Raw genomic sequence first — 19152 nt, forward strand, 5'->3', positions numbered from 1 at the left:
CGGCAATATATTTGAATCAACAAGTCGATTTTTTAAAAACAACCTGACACATATTGTTTTAAACATACGTTTGGCTGATTCAAACGGATAAACCGCAACCAGTCGAACTTGTTAAATTCACAATGCAAATTTCTCTCAGTGTAGCTGGAAGACGGTCTTACGTACTACGCCGGTAATGACGTAGTGAAGTGTAGTGTGCAACCCAACCAACAAATGACAATTGTGCCGAAAGTGAGGGCGGTTTTGCACGACCCCCGCGCCGAGTCAACGGTCGTAGCGAGCTGCGGCCCGCAGTTTGCGTCAGGAGTCAGGATACCATTGGCATCGCGCGTGCTCAGTTACGGAGTTACGGAGCGAAACATGTCGAACGATCTTCGACAATTTTACGTGAGTTACTCGATTTTAGATGTTTAAGAGGATTGATTAAGTTTTGAAGGAGGAAACAGTCGAGAGCGGAACGCAGAACCTCGATTTTAAAGATTTTTTCGCAATATCTTTATACTGAGTTGTTCTTAATGGACATTTTTTTTTCGATAAATCTAGTAATAACACTAGTATATTAAACTAGAATTCCCAAATTGAAAGGGAAGCCTTTCCGTTTTAGCATTTTCGCTCCTGTAGCGTCTTAAAATTAGACTGTACTCCCCATATATCAATTTATATGTAAAAATTTCATGATCACAGGCATAATAATTGCGTATGGCAGTGACAATTACCTAATAATTATACATTATATACAGTATGTAAACCAACGAAAACCATTTACTGTAGGCCTAGCACATGATGGCCGCGGGAGTATGTCGCCGCGAGATAGATCACACGTCTTTGTCTAATTGTATTAATGACATAAGGACAGGTAGTCTATCTCGCGGCGACATACTCCCGCGGCCATCATGTGCTAGGCCTGCTGAAGCCTGTTAATATTTAAGTTACACAGAGCAACTTTTACTATGGGACCAACACCCAAAACGCGAAATAAAAATTTACTCTCCCATAGGAAATACTTACTATAAAATAAAACTACCTATGAAACTGTCAGAAGATATTTTCGTGATTTCGGGGTTGATCCCATAGTAAAAGTTTCTCAGTATCACCTGGACATTTACGGGTTACAGTAAATGGTTTTCGTTAGTTTACATACTGTATTATTATTTAATGAATATAAAAGGTAACACCAAGGTCATATAAAAAAAATTAGTCAGCTAAATCACATTGTTCAAAATACCTGGCGACTATGCAAATAAAGAGGTTTGTGGGTGCTGCCTTCATATACGCATCTTCTTCTTCTTGATCAATATTCGACCTGAAAATAGTTATTTGTTTTACAAGGGGGCAAAGTTGTTGTTTAACCGCACGTGTCAATATTGATACCCGAGCAAGCGAAAGATTCCAATATTGAACCGCAAGCGTAGCGAGTGGTTTAAAAAAGTGGAATCTTGAGCGTTGCGAGGGTTTCAAGGCACGAAGGTTAAACAAACTTTGCCACCAAGTGGAACTCAACATTTTTTACCACAACAACATGAACAAAATACTGACTATAAAACATGAAACTAAATCATATCCATCAACTTATTCAATATTAATGATTCAAAATCATCATTTATATCTAAAATCTACCAGCCCGCTTAAGACTTCAAATTCAAATTTGTATGAAATTACTTTGCACTCTTGTGTATAAAATGCAAATTTGCTATCTGTTTTTGAATAGCAAAGAGAGCCCTTACCAGTTGGTGTGATGAAAAAACATAACAACACATACAACATTAAATAAATTATGCAATTACATTCCATTAATAAAATATCATTATATTAGTCCAGAGGGTGCTACTAAATAATAATCTATGCCCTATGGTAATACCCAATAAAGAATTAAGATTAGCCCACACAACCTAGTGGGTGTGGATGGGAATGGGTTAAATGATACAGAATGGTCTAAATCGCGCCCCCTATCATAAAATAGCTGAAATAAACGATGTATTTAGTCATTACTTTCAAAAATCATACATTAATCTCACCCAACAACAACACACAACCCAAAACTAAAGCAGAACTAAATACATAGTTATATTCAACTTTTTGAGGATGCTTTTATTTTCGCTTAAAAATAAAACAAGCATACATGATTAAAAACTATTTATTTATTTCTTGCACTATTGTCTTTATTGAAAATATGAAGTTATCTACTGAGTTTATTGAACAATCAAGATTTCAATGTGAAGAATGCGATTTTGTTAATTTATTTATATCTGGTTGAATTTTCGTTAAAAATAGCCGAAGGTCACCACGTTCAGTAATTTGCAGTTTGCTTCTTTTTTTTTGTAAGCAATGTGAGAACGGCACTAAAACCTCGCTCAGCTAAATACGAAGATGGAAACGCGATTAGAAACTTCTGTGCTATTTCCCATAATCCAGGGTACAGTTGAGGTATTGATTTTTGGAGCCAGAACTCCTGGTATCCCATTTTAAATTTCACTTTAAGTTCTTCATTTGTTGTCAGTTCAATTAGTTCTTCTTCTAAGTTAGGTGACTCTGCTGTATTCAACTGCGAGAATGGATTTAAAAGCCAATCCGGTATGTTCATTTCAAGAATATCTTAGAACCGCTCATTGAAGTCAGCATGAAGAATTTGTAAATGCTGACAATATATTCGCCTCTACCTAAATTACGCTTGAACAGAAGGATTTTTCCCATAAAAGCAGCAATAACACTTTTGGTTTTAATTAAATTCAAGTGATCACCCTGTAATTGAAGATTAACATCCGATAGAGGCGATGCAGGTAGGCACCAATATCTGCACCTGGTTTATGCATCACAGTATTTATAACTTCTTTGACTGCCGGTAAAATCAATTCTTCGCCAATTGTATGTGGTTTACCTGTTTTTGCAATTAACAGCGAAATATTGTAAGAAGCTCTCAGTCCGTCATCATCTTGTTTTAAAGACGACGCGAAGAGGTTCGAAATGGTAGGCCGCGTATGAATTTTTTTTTCTAGCCCTTAAAAATACGACAAATCTTTGTCTTTTTTGTCAGCATGCATTTTAGTCAAATGCTCTTGTAACCGAGAGGGCTTCATTGCCTCATTTGAGAATACTTTCTGGCAGATCACGCACATGGGTAAAGTTTGGTTGGTGGGAGATGAAATAAAGCCATATTTCAAATAGGTATTCAACACTATACTGGCGACATTTTTTCTTAGCCTCCGACATTGTCGCAGCAAATCAAGTCCAACAATATAATTATGTATTCACATTTAACACCAACAAAAGTCGTTATTCGAGTTCACTTGTAATCACAAAAACATTATTCAAAATGTTCAGTCGCTTTGTGGCAAAACTGGACAGTTAAACTTATTACTATAACCACCATTAACACTCCCGATAAATAACTTTATGCGCAGTAAAATTAATCTAGGATCCCCAACGATGAGCTCAACTAGAAAGACGTGGATTTAGGTACTGATTGCAAATAAAGCTGTGCACTACGCGGTCCATGTGTAACGGTCACCCAGATGGCTTCGAGTTCTCGCGCCGATAAGGAGAATAAGGACCCGACAAAAGATATTAGACAAAACAAAAACAAACCTAAGGTAGTAATGTTTGCTAACGGCGGGCGCGGCTTATTGCATAATAATACAAATGCGCCGAGACAAACTACCAGATGGTGTTTAACAATAGGCTTTACAGTTACTATTTTAAGTTTTTTTTCCTCACATATGGGACCGCCCCCCTGTGAGGGACGAACGCCCCCCAATTGCTTTCGAGCCCTCTACCGCCCCCCTGGAACTCCTCAGCGCCCACTGGGGGGCGGTATGGACCACTTTGGGAACCACTGGTCTAAATGGTGACAAAATACAGCCACCTTTGTTACAATTTTATAAATTAAATTGCTCCACCACCCAATTGACAATTCAAGTAACTGAAAGAATATCGATCTAACCTTATTTCAGCACAAGTTCTCGCAAGGTCTCTCAAAAGACTAACAGTTTCTGAGAGTGGCGGATGCCTTAAACAAGCCAAAAATGCATAGATCCATTGACCTGCAAATTAGTAGAATACAAAATAAGGTTTTAGGCATATGAAATGATAGCACAAAAATGGTGAAGGAGGTAACTGATTGCTGGCCCGGATCTAGTGGGGAGCGAGCCGGAGCACTTGCCCCGGGCGCCAAGTCCAAAAGGGGCTCCAGATTCGAACTTTGTTAAGTCCAAGGGGAGCCAAATTTGATTTTTTGTAAGTAGTTTCGGGTACTGACTAATTGTAATGAATAATATAAATAGTTCATCAATTTTAATGTTATTTGTATGTGTGTAGGTGTTTCTATGTATATGTTATCAAATACTATATACTATAATACGTGCAGCTTCTGACGTTTCCCATACAATTGAGCGGCAACAATTTTACTAGCGCCATCTAGCGGTTCGAGTTGATCAAAGTAGTTGTTCAGACTTTTATTTGAGTAAATTAAAATAGAAAATGCTATTACTTGATCTACTTTAACATTTTTAGACGGAATAAAACAAAAAAATAAGAATTTTGTAATTTTTTTTAATTTTATGCTGTATGAAACTAAACTATTTTGATCAACTCATGCCGCTAGGAGCGCTAGTGTGCCTGTTGCCAACTTTGGCACCGAGCTGCACGTATTAACTCGTAGAGTTTACATAGTATTTGATGTTATGGACCAAGTGATAAATCGGGCACTATACATAATGCCCGGGCATTATGAATAATGCCCATTGTGAGTGGGCAGTTTGATAATAACTATTCAAATAATTAAATTGCCCGGGCATTATACACATAGCTGGGCACCGTTAATCAAATAGTTAACTTCGTTAATCGCTAATCCGTTACTAAAAAAGTTAACTTCGTTAATCGTTAAAGCGATACATTTCGACAAATTTAACGTAAGTTAAAGTTAATCGTTAATCCGTTAACACGTGAAGAAAAATGAACTTTTCTTTAAATATTTAGTTGCATCAGTATCCACTATAACGTATTATATTTCTGTAAAAGGCCGAAGTACAGCTAGCCTATTGAACTCTAGGCTGCACATGGAAGGCAGTGATCGCCTGAGCTACTGCCAAGAGCTGTGTCAGGAGAGATGCTGGCAGTGACGGGACTGTTGTGGCACTTTGGGCGGTAGAGGCTAGGGAAGCGAATGTGGTCGTAAATAGGGCTCGAATTTGCTGCCCTATCACTACAACAGTCGCCATGGTAAAGCTTAGGATTCATCGAATCAAAGTTAGTAAAAGCAAATCCACGTGAAGAATACTTTTTAGGTAATATTTCGGACTTTTAGCAATCGACATCGGTAAAACCTAGGATTTACCGGCAAATCATAAGATTTGCCGTACTTCGGGCTTTTATAGTAGCGTTCAGAACGTGTTTTTCGCAGCGCAGATGGCGCCTAGATTAACGATTAACGGACTCGGAGAAATTTAACGGAAGTTAACGAGTCCGTTACATTTTTTCAAGTTAACTTAAAAGTTAATCCGTTAATCGAAATGTTAACTTCGTTAATTAACGATTAACGGATTAACGAGTTAATGCCCAGCTATGATTATACATAATGCCCATCCTCTGTTGGGCAAAGTAATAATAGCACATCGAATTGCTGAATTTTGCCCGGGCATTATACATAATGCCCATCCTCTGTTGGGCAAAGTGATAATAACATATTGAATAGCTGAATTTTGCCCGGGCATTATACATAATGCCCATCCTCTGTTGGGCAAAGTAATAATACCATACTGAATAGCTGAGTTTTGCCCGGGCATTATACATAATGCCCATCCTCTGTTGGGCAAAGTGATAATAACATACCGAATAGCTGAATTTTGCCCGGGCATTATACATAGTGCCCTTCCTCTGTTGGGCAAAGTAATAATAACACACCAAATAACTGAATTTTGCCCAAGAATAGAGATTTTTTATTTTATTTACACAAAGAAAATTACACAGTCTTCTGAGAATCCATACTAATATTGTAAATGGGAAAGTGTCATAACGTCGGCGGCCTGCTGAACGGATCACTGGAATCTGGCTACCGCAGTCTCGTCTCGCCTCTCGACAACCTTTCAGCCACTCTTTAAATGTTGCTCTGTTGTCGCACCGTGTGTGCGGCCGTTTTGCAGGGCCCACTCAATGAGTTGGCAAGTCACTTATTGTCAGGTGCCCGCTAGTTTCCTCCCATAGCCCTCTATCCAGTTCATCCAACTTATAAAACAATAACCCATGACTTTAGCTCCCATAGTAGCACAAAAGTGCTGCACTGCAATAGTCTTTGCACCTGGCGGGGTCCATCTACGGTTGTATCATATCATATTGTGCGCTCGGGGTGGTATCCGCCACGTGTATCCCTTGCCTTTAGATTAAAATGTCTTAAAATGCCTCTGTGCTGTTGGTTTTGGCCCCACGCATGCCTCCCAAAGGTCCACGCATGTCCACGATCCAGAGATATGCAAAAGACACGCCAAATAGCTCAATTTCGCCCGGGAATTATACATAATGCCCGTCCTCTGTTGGGCAGAGTAATAATAAAACATGTAGCAAAGCTAATAGATGGATTGGCGCAGCTTCAGCAGACTTTCGTGCCGATCTGTTCAAGAAACTGTATGCAGTTTCATATCAAACTACAAAAGACACCGTCGCGAGCCGCCTGCAGTGCCGTAGGACCTCTCGATGTCAAGGAAGGCTAAGATAGGACTTATAATCAATGATTTAGAGTTAAACGACAAGTCCGACATATGCCTCAGATCAGAGCTCGCTTTGAGCCTTAGTGAGACATAGATGATGTCGGGGGAGGGCGAGAGCCATAAGGCAGAGCTACCAGTAAGCGCTATCATAAAAGTGTACTTTCACGCATGGCAAAGATGGTGAAACGCCTAGTTTGTTTAGTAGGTATGACCAAGTGTCCCTTTCTCGCTAGAAGAGGGATAAAATAGCACTTTAGGTGTCAAAAAGCAATTGTTAATAAACTTAGATGATGAACTAGCTCTGCAGAATGCGTACGTAAATGCATGCTGTTCCTTTAAAAACATAAAGATCACTATATGTATGCCTTTCAGATTTGAGGAGTTCCCTCGATTTCTCCAGGATCCATCATCAGAACTGGGTTCTGATAAAAATGAGACCAATCTGTATGCATATACATTCAATTAAAAAAAATATTCTAAATCGGTCCAGTAACGGCGGAGATATCGTGGAACAAACATAAAAAAAATACAGACCTTCCTTGAGATTTAAGGGCGGCGGTTAAAAAGTATGCTTATTCAAGAAAGCGCAATTTACATTTCATTATTTGTTAAGAAACACCCAGTATACTTATTAAACTTATTATCAAATTGCCCAACAATCACGTAGCAGTATCATAATGCCCGGGCAATGTGATAAAAAATGGCGTTCAGAAAAACCTGTTAAACTTATTAACAAATTGCCCAACGATTACGTTGCAGTATCATAATGACCGGGCAATGTGATAAAAATGGCGTTCATGCAAACTTGTTAAACTTATTATCAATTTGCCCAACGATCACGTAGCATTATCATAATGACCGGGCAATGTGATAAAAAATGGCGTCTAGACAATGATTAATCACTTTGCCCAATACAGCTAGGCATTATTCATAATGCCCGGGCATTATACATAATGCCCTTATTAATCACTTGGTCCATAACATATATAAGTATTTATATATTATATATATCGTTGTCTGAGTACCCACAACACAAGCCTTCTTGAGCTTACCGTGGGCCTCAGTAAATCTGTGTAAGAATGTCCTATAATATGTATTTATTTATTTATTCTGTAAGTAGGCCTCATGGGCTTTTTTACGGAAACCATTACCTATTAGTCTGTAATTAGGTCTCCAAAACTGCCAAGACACAGCAGCACAGGCTATCTAAATCATGGTAATAACACCATCAAAAATAACCCACCTTTTGCGTTGCCATAATCAGGTAATAACTCTGATCTTATTGTGTATTACTTTGGGTATTGCACCCAAACTTTGCATTGCACATATGCATGTGAAGTATTAAATGTATAGTTTGGCTGCAATATACAGTACTGCAATGAGGCAGATGTAAGTCATTCAGATATTTGAGGCCCCATAGCCGAATGGCACAAACGCTCACGAAACTAACCACTCGTAGATATCTATCTATCTCTATTGCTCTAGCGTTCGGGCGCGACAGAGCCAGACTACCTTTCGCAGCGTTTCGTTTTCGTTTCGCGTCGCAGAAATGCCATTCCGCTACGGGGCCTGATGTGTTATAAACAGAGGGCCTGTAACATAACTTCTAGCAGTTTGGAGCCCCAATAACAAGCATAACAATATAGATCCTGAGGATATAACAGAACAGTTTGGCATTGCAATAAGTTTTTTAAACCCTTAAGTTTTTTTAAGACTAAGACAACATCAATTCACTACCACAAAGCTAATGAACATAACATTAAGGGCCAGTTGCATCAACCACATTTGACAGACACATCATCGTCACACTGCAGATGTCTATGGAACTCCCCATACAATAAAATTTTACGAACGCTTTAATGGTGACAGATGGTTTGGTGCAACCGACCCTAAGTCTGAGATTAACAGAAAATATTTACCTGTTTTATGCTCTATAGTATCTCCAGGTGGGACTTCCTTCAATATTTCTGTAAGCATCTCTAAACCCGTGTGTAGCTGTTCAGGAGTAAAGCCCAGCATACATGTAACGGTTGAATCATGTTCTTGAAAAAATATTTTCCAGCCTTCAAGTGATTGATCATGAATTACTATTGGTTTCACTCTTTTTTTACCAATTCCTTTCTCCAAAAGGTTATTTTTTATCTTAGCCATAGATGTCCGTACCTCTGCAAAGTCTGACATTTGTATTTTTTGCCATTCTATAGTAGTTCTGAGTTTATCTGGTGCAACTTTCGCTCCGGGTGGCTGTAATTTGTTTGAGTGTTATAAAGATAGATGCTGTAGTTGTTTTTGTCCACCTATAGAAGTGTTTCGGTTGATATAAAATAATCATAGGAAGATTTAAAAATATGTAGAAAATAAAGAGAATAATTTCAACATAAGCATAATTTAAGCATAATACATAAATCGAAATGAAAGCTAAAATTGACCTTACCTAATAAAGTGATTGGTAAAATGACCTTACCTCTTTTACAAATAGTGATTGGTTTTTAGCGAACTGTGTAATGTCTTTATCACACACAGTAACTGCAGCTACGTTAGCACGCTCTGTCATAACTTTTAGAAGATATTCTGCACCTGTTATGGGAATTTCTTTCATTTCGACATCGGAACTAATTTCAAAACACTTTGTTATTAAATCGTCATGAACATTTTTTTTCTTTTCATTAGCTTTATAAATTATACTGCTGTTCTCAGTACCCATTTCTGAGAAGATTCAAGTTTATTTACAATTTTTATTTTTGTTATTAAAGATCGTTTTGGATCGTTTAGCCCACGTTTAGCCTTGTACTTCTGATACCACTCTGACACTGACAGTTCTGACATTTCTAACTTCATTCTCCAGTACATCAGTGGCATGTGGTGGCATCAGTATATTTATTGTAAAGCTCCTCATTCACGGTACAATATAACTGTACGATCCGTCGCAACAGATTAATCAGTGAAGCTAGGAACATACTACGCGGACGTCCGTCGTAAAACGACCGCGACCGCGACCTATCAGTGTGCACGGAACAAAACATCCAGAGAGCCAGATTTCGATCGGACGTCCGTGCGCTCAAGGCCACGTCCGCGTCCGTCGACCGATAGTTTGCACGGTTAAGCTAGGAACATACTACGCGGACGTCCGTCGTAAAGCTAGGAACACACTACACGGACGTCCGTCGTGAATCGACCGCGGACGGGAATCTGGACAATGGAAATACACATAACCGTGCAAACTATCGGTCGACGGACGCGGACGTGGCCTTGAGCCCACGGACGTCCGTTCGAAATCTGGCTCGCTGGATGTTTTGTTACGTGCACACTGTTCGGTCGCGGCCGCGGTCGATTTACGACGGACGTCCGCGTAGTGTGTTCCTAGCTTCAGTGTATGTCAAGATCGTTAAAGATTTTTTCTACTCCCATTCGTGAGTTACAAGGTCATGCATAGAACTTAAAAACCCTACATAAGGCTCCCCACAGACAGTCTTAAAAATTCATAATCTTAAAAAAAACTTGTATGCAATCTGACAGTTCAAACTGACACTGACAGATCTGAACTGTCAGATTGCATACAAGTTTTTTTTAAGATTATGAATTTTTAAGACTGTCTGTGGGGAGCCTAAAAGATGTCAGGACAAGTCTATCTAGTCTATACCCTGAAAACATTTAGGCTCCGCGCACACGGGCGACAAAGTTGCTCGGCGACTTTTTTGTCTCTGTCGTCACCCCTTGCGACAGTCTCCGAGGTGCGCACACGGGAACGACAGCGACGTAACCACAGACTACTAAAAAGCTATTACCATAGACTAATTCTATTATCTTTGGATATTTCGGATGCAACTTTTTCTTTTTTGATGAAATCGAGAGCCTATCTAAAATAATTTTTTGGTACTTCAGAATGAGTGTTTAAAAATTTTGATGATTTTACAACCCGGCATCGTTTTTTCTTAATATTGTCGGAATATTCTTTTAAATTCTTGTCATATAAAATCAGTCTTTCCTCTACTTCTTCAATTAAAAGACAGATATCAATGTCGTCTTCAACAATCAATGACAGTGATGACGTGTGGATCACGTCACTGAATAATGTTGACATTGTCAGCAAGTGCGAGAGGGACACCAGCCCAAACAATTACCTCTCATGTGGACACACTTTTTGACCTAACTAAACAATCTAGTTTAATAATTCTAAATCTATTGGGCTAGTATGAAGCTGCGCACACGAGGCGACGCAACTTTTCATACAAATACGAAAGTTGCCGAGCAACTTTGTCGCCCGTGTGCGCGGAGCCTAACGGTGGCGGGGGGGGATCGTTTGCGATCTATCGCACATGTGTACAGCGGCCTTATGGAATGGAAGATGTGAACGAGATGTCGATAGCTCTCTCGCTTGCACATTCACAGGTAAAAAATGACACTTGTGACAGAACATTTTGTTGCTGAGGTTATAAAGTGAAGCATCTTACTTTTAAATCACATTAAATTTTAAAATAAACAATTTGGGTGGAGTTGTATAATATATAAAAACATGAATTTAAATATTTCAAGTCTTGCAAATTTTGTTTGGAAATCACAAGCAGTTGCAGGATGTAATGTAAGTATACATTTAATGTCCATTTCAAATCCTGTACCGAGCACTTGTAATAGGTAAATCTAATTTATGTATCTGTGTTTATATTCAGTATCAACAAGTCAGGAACAAATGGGCGAATTGGCTTATGATAAGAGATGTGAAGCGGCGTCGCCTGAACGCTGAGCATTACCTCGAGAGGACCAGGATCAACGCTCTGAGGAAGAACGACGTGCTGCCTGTGGAGATACGGGAGATGGCTGATAAAGAAATTAACAAATTTGAGCTCAACTCCACACCTCTAAGGATCAACAACAGATGTGTTATTACATCTAGGTAATGTAGATGTTTATTATCAAGTTTCATGAATATTCCTTTATTACCCCCCTCCCCCTGCCGCCATTGCAGTACATGCTAAAATTACAACTGTTCTGGTTGTTAGTACTATACAGTTGTGATGTCCCTATTTAATTTTATTAGCATAAGCAGGGTAGGCGACCCACAAGGCCAGAACAGTTATCTAATAATATTAAAAATGTATCCATGTTTACTTTAATTTGTTTTAATTTTTAGGGTTCCGTACCTCTAAAAGGAAAAACGGAACCCTTAACCGAACCGAACCGTCGTCACAGCCAATTTTCTCCGAAACTACCGAACCCATTAATAATACTTGAAATTTGGCACACATATGTAAACCTGTGACCCAAAGATGGACATGTAATTTAAATTAAAAAAATTCAATTATAGGGGCCACTTTTGGGGGGTAAAAGTGAAAATTTAAAATTAAAGTTTCTAGAACTATATTGTGTTACATATCAAATGAAAGAAAAGTAATTTAAGAAAATAGGCAAAAAGTGACCATCCTCCCCCCCCTTATCTCCGAAACTACTAAGTGTAAAATTAAAAAAAAAAATACACGAGATAGTTTTCAATCTATAGATTACAGGAAAACCTATTAAAAATCTACAGTAAAGCGTAAGTCACTCACTGCCGCTGCAAGGAGTTACCAATTCTCTTGAAATTGTGTGAGCGCGTTTCAATATTACATATAAACTCATTTCTGTTTCGTCTTGTTCAAAATATCGATTATTCGCAAAAATGACTTAAGTTCCTACTAAAAAGGAGGCTCTTAAGTCCTTGTTGTATTGTACGGAACCTTTGCAACGCGAGTACAACTCGCACTTGGCCGGTTTTTATTTTGTATGTTTCGACTAGTTAAGATGATAAATATCTCAGAATTATTTTAGGATTTCTTCTAATTCCGTGAAATAGCCTAGTGGTCAACAATAAAATTGTTTTAATGTTTCCAGGCCCCGTGGAATTGTGAAGGAATGGCGCATGAGTCGTATTGTGTGGAGACACCTTGCAGACTACAATAAGCTTTCTGGAGTACAGAGAGCCATGTGGGGCTAAATTATACATAGTTTGTTCTTTAGTAATCATAGTGTTAGAAATATATGTTATTTAAAATATGAATTGTCTTTTTTTGTAACTTTTTGTCAATATTCCCATTTCTCGTTACAGTCATCCTACAGTATATATGCTGAAGCTCCAACTATTAGGTCTCTACTGATGTCCCATAATCCTTTACCATCATACATTTTCACAGAAACATACTACTTCAATCAATATCATCTTATATTTTAGTTCTTAAATTTGTTCCATATTCAGAGGTCATATTTTTTGTTCGTTTTTTTCTTATTCCAGCACATTCTTCATTATTTTCTTTAGACATGTTCACTGTTTTCCTAGTCTTAGTTCCATAGGAAGGAACTATAAGAGCAAAGATAATGAATGAGCTGGATTAAGAAAAAGACCAAACAACAAATAGATGAAGGACACTGACGAAAGTGATGAATGGAGAATGAGTAGGTAACCAAAGCAAAATATTACGAATTTAATTTAGAAATTCTACATGAAACATTTCAAATAATTAAGGAATACTTAAATGTGATTTTGAATAGCTCTCCATACTGAGCCACGCCTCTCTCTCTTCTCTCTTTAGCCTGTTTCTACCCTTCGGGTGTAGGCCTCCTTCAACATGCGCCACTCGTCACGGTGTTGTGCGATCTGGAGCCACTTTTTCCCAGCTGTCCTTTTGATATCGTCCGCCCAGCGCATTTGCGGTCTTTTTAGGGTTCCGTAGTCAACTAGGAACCCTTATAGTTTCGCCATGTCTGTCTGTCCGTCCGTCCGTCCGTCCGTCCGTCCGTCCGCGGATAATCTCAGTAACCGTTAGCACTAGAAAGCTGAAATTTGGTACCAATATGTATATCAATCACGCCGACAAAGTGCAAAAATAAAAAATGGAAAAATATGTTTTATTAGGGTACCCCCCGTACATGTAAAGTGGAGGCTGATATTTTTTTTCATTCCAACCCCAACGTGTGATATATTGTTGGATAGGTATTTAAAAATGAATACGGGTTTGCAAAGATCGTTTTTTGATAATATTAATATTTTCGGAAATAATCGCTCCTAAAGGAAAAAAACGTGCGTCCCCCCCCTCTAACTTTTGAACCATATGTTTAAAAAATATGAAAAAAATCACAAAAGTAGAACTTTATAAGGACTTTCTAGGAAAATTATTTTGAACTTGATAGGTTCAGTAGTTTTTGAGAAAAATACGGAAAACTACGGAACCCTACACTGAGCGTGGCCCGACACGCTCTTGGCCGGTTTTTAACGACGCTCTTCTCCCACGCCACGGGCCATTAAATATACGATGGAGATATACATCATTATGCATTGGAGGGTTAAACAGGAGATCCAGGCATTGTCCTGCTTATTGATTGGAGTGGCCATTTGACCATATCATGGACAATAAATCATACGGGTCGGTCTTCGTCCAGCTCAAACAAGACAAGTTGAAGTGAGGTGAGTTAAACAAGTTGAAGGTATATTCTATCTGAATAAGAATCGTTTATTGTTTACCGTGTTAAACAAGATGTTAAAAGATACATAATTATGAACAACGGCCACCCTTTTCGGGTATACAATACAATGTTACACATTTACAATTTCGCATTATATACAAGTCACTTAAATTTATTATAAATTATAAATACATAATACATTACTAAAATAAAATTACACTGTCTTAAATAAAAAATATTCATTTAAATTGTAAAATGCATGATCTAGTAGCCAGTGCTTTAGCTGCCGTTTAAATGGTTGACCACTTAACATTTTAATGCTACTGGGCAAATGATTAAAAACTTTGATGGCTGAGATAAATGTACTTTTGCAGGAAGTTGTGTTATTGACCCTGGAGAGCAATATATTATACTGATATTGTGGTCGTAAATTTTCACGACGTGCTGACCAAAAGTTGAAGTAATGTTTATTTGACGAAACAAATGAACATAGTTCAAGAATGTAAATGCCAGTTAAGGTAAGGAACTTGTTAAGTTTAAAAATATGTCATAGATTCCTTGTTATAAAGGCGGTATATGATGCGTATATACACTTTTTTTGTAACTCAAAAGTCGTTTCAACATTGACTGAATTACCCCAATAAATAACACCATAATTTAGGAGAGGGTAAACATTTCCATAATAGGTTTTTTTTACTACGTCTTCTGAGCAAGTACTGGATAAAATAGAGAGAGCGTAACATTCGCTAGAAATCCAATCCTTTTATTTAGCTTTTAAATATGGGATTTCCAGTTTAGGTGTGAGGTGTGAGTCTACAGATACGCCCAAGAAATTTGCACTATCTATGTTTTCTATAATAGTACCCCCGTGTTCTATCATTTAGAGGTATCTGGTTTGTTTTATAGTTTCTAAATTGCAAAATTTTAGTTTTAGTAACATTTACTTTTAAGTTTAAAGCATGTAGCCAATCTAACCACTGTTTTCATAGTGCTATTGATTTTTATTTGAAAGTTCAAATCTAAATTTTCACCTGAGAATAATATGGTCGCATCATCAGCGAACATAACACACACCTCATTTATGATTTTTGGCAACTCATTTACATAGACTAGAAATAATAGGGGTCCAAGAATTCTTCCCTGAGGAACTCCAACCTTAATGGGTTGAAATCTGTTATCCCATCCTCGTCGCCACTGTAATGTATTCAGAGAAGGACTAGGTATACTATCGGTGAGCGACAATAATAGGCACTTTCTAATAGGTCTGAAGTGACACATGTCAATAGGTATTTCTATATCTACCTACATAAGTACATCACACACAGTAGCTTGTTTTCGGTCACTTAAGTAACTTTCAAATAGTTGTAAAGCATTTCCTCGAATACCTACATTGTTAAGTTGGCATAGTAAAATTTCTGGAACTACGCAATCAAACGCCTGCGACATATCTATAAAGAGTGCAACGCATGGTTTTTTTTCATTAATTTCATCCCAAATATTTTTAAATAATTTAAATATAGCGAGTGACGTTGATTTGCCCTTTTGAAAACCGAATTGGTTTTGATCTATGATGTTATTTGAATCGAAAAATTTCACAACTCTGTTATATATGCACCTCTCCACTATTTTTTAGAAGCTCGGTAATAGTGCAATGGGACGATAATTTGATATTTCTGTATACCTATTATTGGGATTCTATAATATAATCCAGAGTATCCAGACCCTAGGGAGGGATTTAAGTAGTAACGCTCGAGAAGGAAACTAGTTGTTTAGTTGGATACCATGTCACGCATGTGACACATTGCACATAGTGCATTTCACATCACCTAGATTCCAGTGGATGCTATGTAAGGTACATGGGGACAATTACGACTGGTGGGTAAATTTCAACTAATTGAAATTGTTTCCATGGTTTACAATGCTGATATTATTAATATTGGAATACTTCTCTGCTTTGGTATCGATTTAGTAGCTCAATATCTTTAAGCTACTTTAAAAATGGCGATGTAAATGTTTAGAAGCTGCATCATGTAGGCAAGGACTAGCTGCGCCACGTCTTTACCCTACTTGCAGGATATTTCATTTTCACCATACAAACTGGTAAAGGTTCTCTTGATACTACAAAATTTTATGATAAAGTTCCATTTTATTCACAAGAGTGCAAAGTCATTTCACACAAATTTTAACGTCACGCCCAAAGGTAGCTAGTTGAATTGACGTTTAAATTGATGAATTTGATTATTTCGATGTTTTACAGTTAATATTTTCCTCGTGTAGGACGGGTGAAAATTTTGTTTAACCTACGTACCTTGAAACCCTAGCGACGATCAAGATTCTACGCTCTGAACCACTCGCTTCGCTCTAAATTGGAATTTTTCGCGTAGGTATCAATATTGGCACGTGCGATTGAAAAACTTTGCCCCACAGAATGGCAAATAATTATAACAAAATAAACTATGGCCAGTGTTGCTTTCCCATTTATTTAAATAGTGAGTCTACCAGTACTACTAAATAAAAAAATAAGATATTTTACTATCCTCCTAAGGCCCAAGGTCCTTCCTATAGTAATAATTAAGTTGGCCATTCAGACCCAGCTTCTTCAACAACTGTATAGTCATAGCGTACCACGGTCCTAGCAGTAGGACTTATTATAAAAGCCTTAATTTTGGTTTAAAATTTCGTGCCAATCTAAACTGACGTATACGATTTTCTAGAGGGGTATTTGAGTTTGAATGTGAACACACTCATAAGCTTGAAAAATAAAAACAAAGTGTCAAACTGACAAGTTACAGACGGCGACATGGGTATTCCGTGAAGGAGAGGTTAGTAAATCCAATTTTATTCATGTAATCTTGAGTAATTTTTTACTAATTTTTAAATTATCTTCTTTTTTATTAGTTATTTTACGGAGTTAAGTAATAATGTCTTTGATTTTGCTATATTTTACGAAATACGGGATGTAAAAATATTAAGTCCTATGAGTAGTACCTCGGGTTTATACAAATACATAATTTAATAATAATGTTTGTGATGGTTGCAAAAACTGACACATATTGCTTTTATTGTTGTAGGATTAAATGACAGAGAAACATAATTCACTCTTATACTGGGGACGCTATTGCTATGTCTTGTATGGGAACCCTGCATTTTATGATTAAGCACTGAGACTTGGCACAGTTGTTCATTGGGTGGCCCTGAGTAGATAAAGATCGGGAGGCATAGAGAGCCCCCCTTAATTTAGGAGGGAGGAGGGGGGGAAGGCTGGCGCCTCCGCGCTTCCTTTGAAACCATATTTCTCTAAAACTATACAAAATAGGGCATGCGATATATCATTTTCGGATAAATGAAGGACGAGGAATTCATTTTTGGAACAAAAAAAAATGTATTTTAGAACAAAAACACAAAATAAAATGGGAAAATCTGAAGACGAGATTTTTTTTTATACATATTATTGCACATTTTATGAAAACTGTAATGGTTTTTTCTAAATAAAAAATATTATTTAATAGCTACATTTATCTAGTTTTAGAAAATGTATAATTTGTTATAGAAATATATTATAGGACGAGTGATAAAAAATAATTTACATCGCCCGATGGGGTGATTTGAATGCTCATTTCAATCAATTTTGTCAATGATTTCAGGTATGATCACTATTTTTAACACACGAAAGCCGTAACCATTGTATTTTATGGCTATTTTAGTGATTAATGTACTTAAAATAAAAAAAATACAAAAATTAAAAAAATTAAATGTGATAACTTTTTTATAACATTATCCTATTTTGTTCTTTCTATACAATATATATCTAAAAGCAATAAATATGAATGAAAAGCCACATTTATGTAGTTTATAAAAATATATAGTTTGTTCTATAAATATATTACGAAACGCGAGATAAAAAATAATGAAAGTGATCTTGATGTACGGTACGGGTCAGCTTGTATGATTCGATGAGGTGAGGTAAAGGTACTCAAAGCTCTCAAAAAATGTAGTTATTTAGAGTACTTCAAATTAAACAACATACTCCTATATAGTCTGAATTTAACTATTTATATTACATGAAATGATCGATTGATATGATAGGTCAGATATATACATCTGATCCTAATACATCTTGTGAAATAGTAGTTATCTATATGATTTGCATAATTTATGGATAATTCTTACTTGACATTTTTATTATTCCAGATCTGCGTCCTGTACTTTGGTTAACGAGTGCCGAAAATAGTTATTAACCAAAAAAGACCGCCAAATTTCACCACCGCATTTGCATTTCACCGACAAAAGCTGCCTTGCACCATTTTTGTAAGGGTTATAGGTATATCAAGGTGTCCATTTATGGGGTCAACTAAACCCAATTCAAAATTTGCCATTATTTGCTACTTGTGGCTGGACGAAAGTCTGTAACAATTGGGATTTGGGAGCCTACTTGCCCGCAACGTTGCCTGTTGCTGCAGAAACATGCCTCGAAATTGTCGGATGCAGGTGTAATAAAAAACAGTGGCGCGTAAGGTGCAACCGTAAAAAAAGACTTTTTAAATTAAATGTTCGGAGCTGATGTGCTTATGCAGTAGATGTTGTGATATATACATAATTAAATTCAGACTATTCAGGTTGTTTTATTTGAAGAACTCAAAATAGCTACACTTTTTGAGAGCCTTGAGTAGGTACTAGCCCCGATACACATGTTTTCGTCTAGTCAGACCATTTTTTGAGGTTCTCCTTTGTACAAAAGCAAGCTAGTTTATTTTTTATGGCACTATTGCGCAATAACTAACTATCATTGATACTGAAAGGAAGAATATGACGATTTTTATTTTATCTTTTATGGATTGGTAAAACCGATTTAAGGGGGCCCAAAGGAAGTAACTAAATTCTGCTAGTAAACTAAAAAATCTTCAAGCCTATGCATGCAGAACTGCTTTAGGAGAGGAGAACGTGATTAAGACATTTTTTTTGCAATATAAGTCACATGCAATTTTACTTTACAATCAAAATAAACTATATTATAGGACTTTTACAA

At 37.1% G+C, this 19152-nt stretch overlaps 2 protein-coding genes across 2 annotated transcripts; one reads left to right on the plus strand and one right to left on the minus strand.

Moving 5' to 3' along the window:
• Nucleotides 1–1041: 1041 nt before the first annotated feature.
• Nucleotides 1042–9484, minus strand: LOC125241346 (gem-associated protein 2). Its single transcript, XM_048149768.1, has 4 exons — nt 9160–9484; nt 8615–8939; nt 3938–4037; nt 1042–1303 (listed from the first exon to the last, which is right to left on the minus strand). The coding sequence occupies exons 1-4, from the start codon at nt 9397–9399 to the stop codon at nt 1195–1197; spliced, it is 774 nt and encodes a 257-aa protein (XP_048005725.1). The 5' UTR covers nt 9400–9484; the 3' UTR covers nt 1042–1194.
• A 1614-nt stretch (nt 9485–11098) lies between these two features.
• On the plus strand, nt 11099–12722 carry LOC125241662 (28S ribosomal protein S14, mitochondrial). Its single transcript, XM_048150239.1, has 3 exons — nt 11099–11274; nt 11363–11586; nt 12561–12722. Exons 1-3 carry the CDS (start codon nt 11209–11211, stop codon nt 12661–12663), a joined length of 393 nt encoding a protein of 130 aa, XP_048006196.1. The 5' UTR covers nt 11099–11208; the 3' UTR covers nt 12664–12722.
• Nucleotides 12723–19152: the final 6430 nt, after the last annotated feature.

This window comes from Leguminivora glycinivorella, chromosome Z (assembly GCF_023078275.1).
Source record: "Leguminivora glycinivorella isolate SPB_JAAS2020 chromosome Z, LegGlyc_1.1, whole genome shotgun sequence".
Taxonomy (NCBI): Eukaryota; Metazoa; Arthropoda; class Insecta; order Lepidoptera; family Tortricidae; genus Leguminivora; species Leguminivora glycinivorella.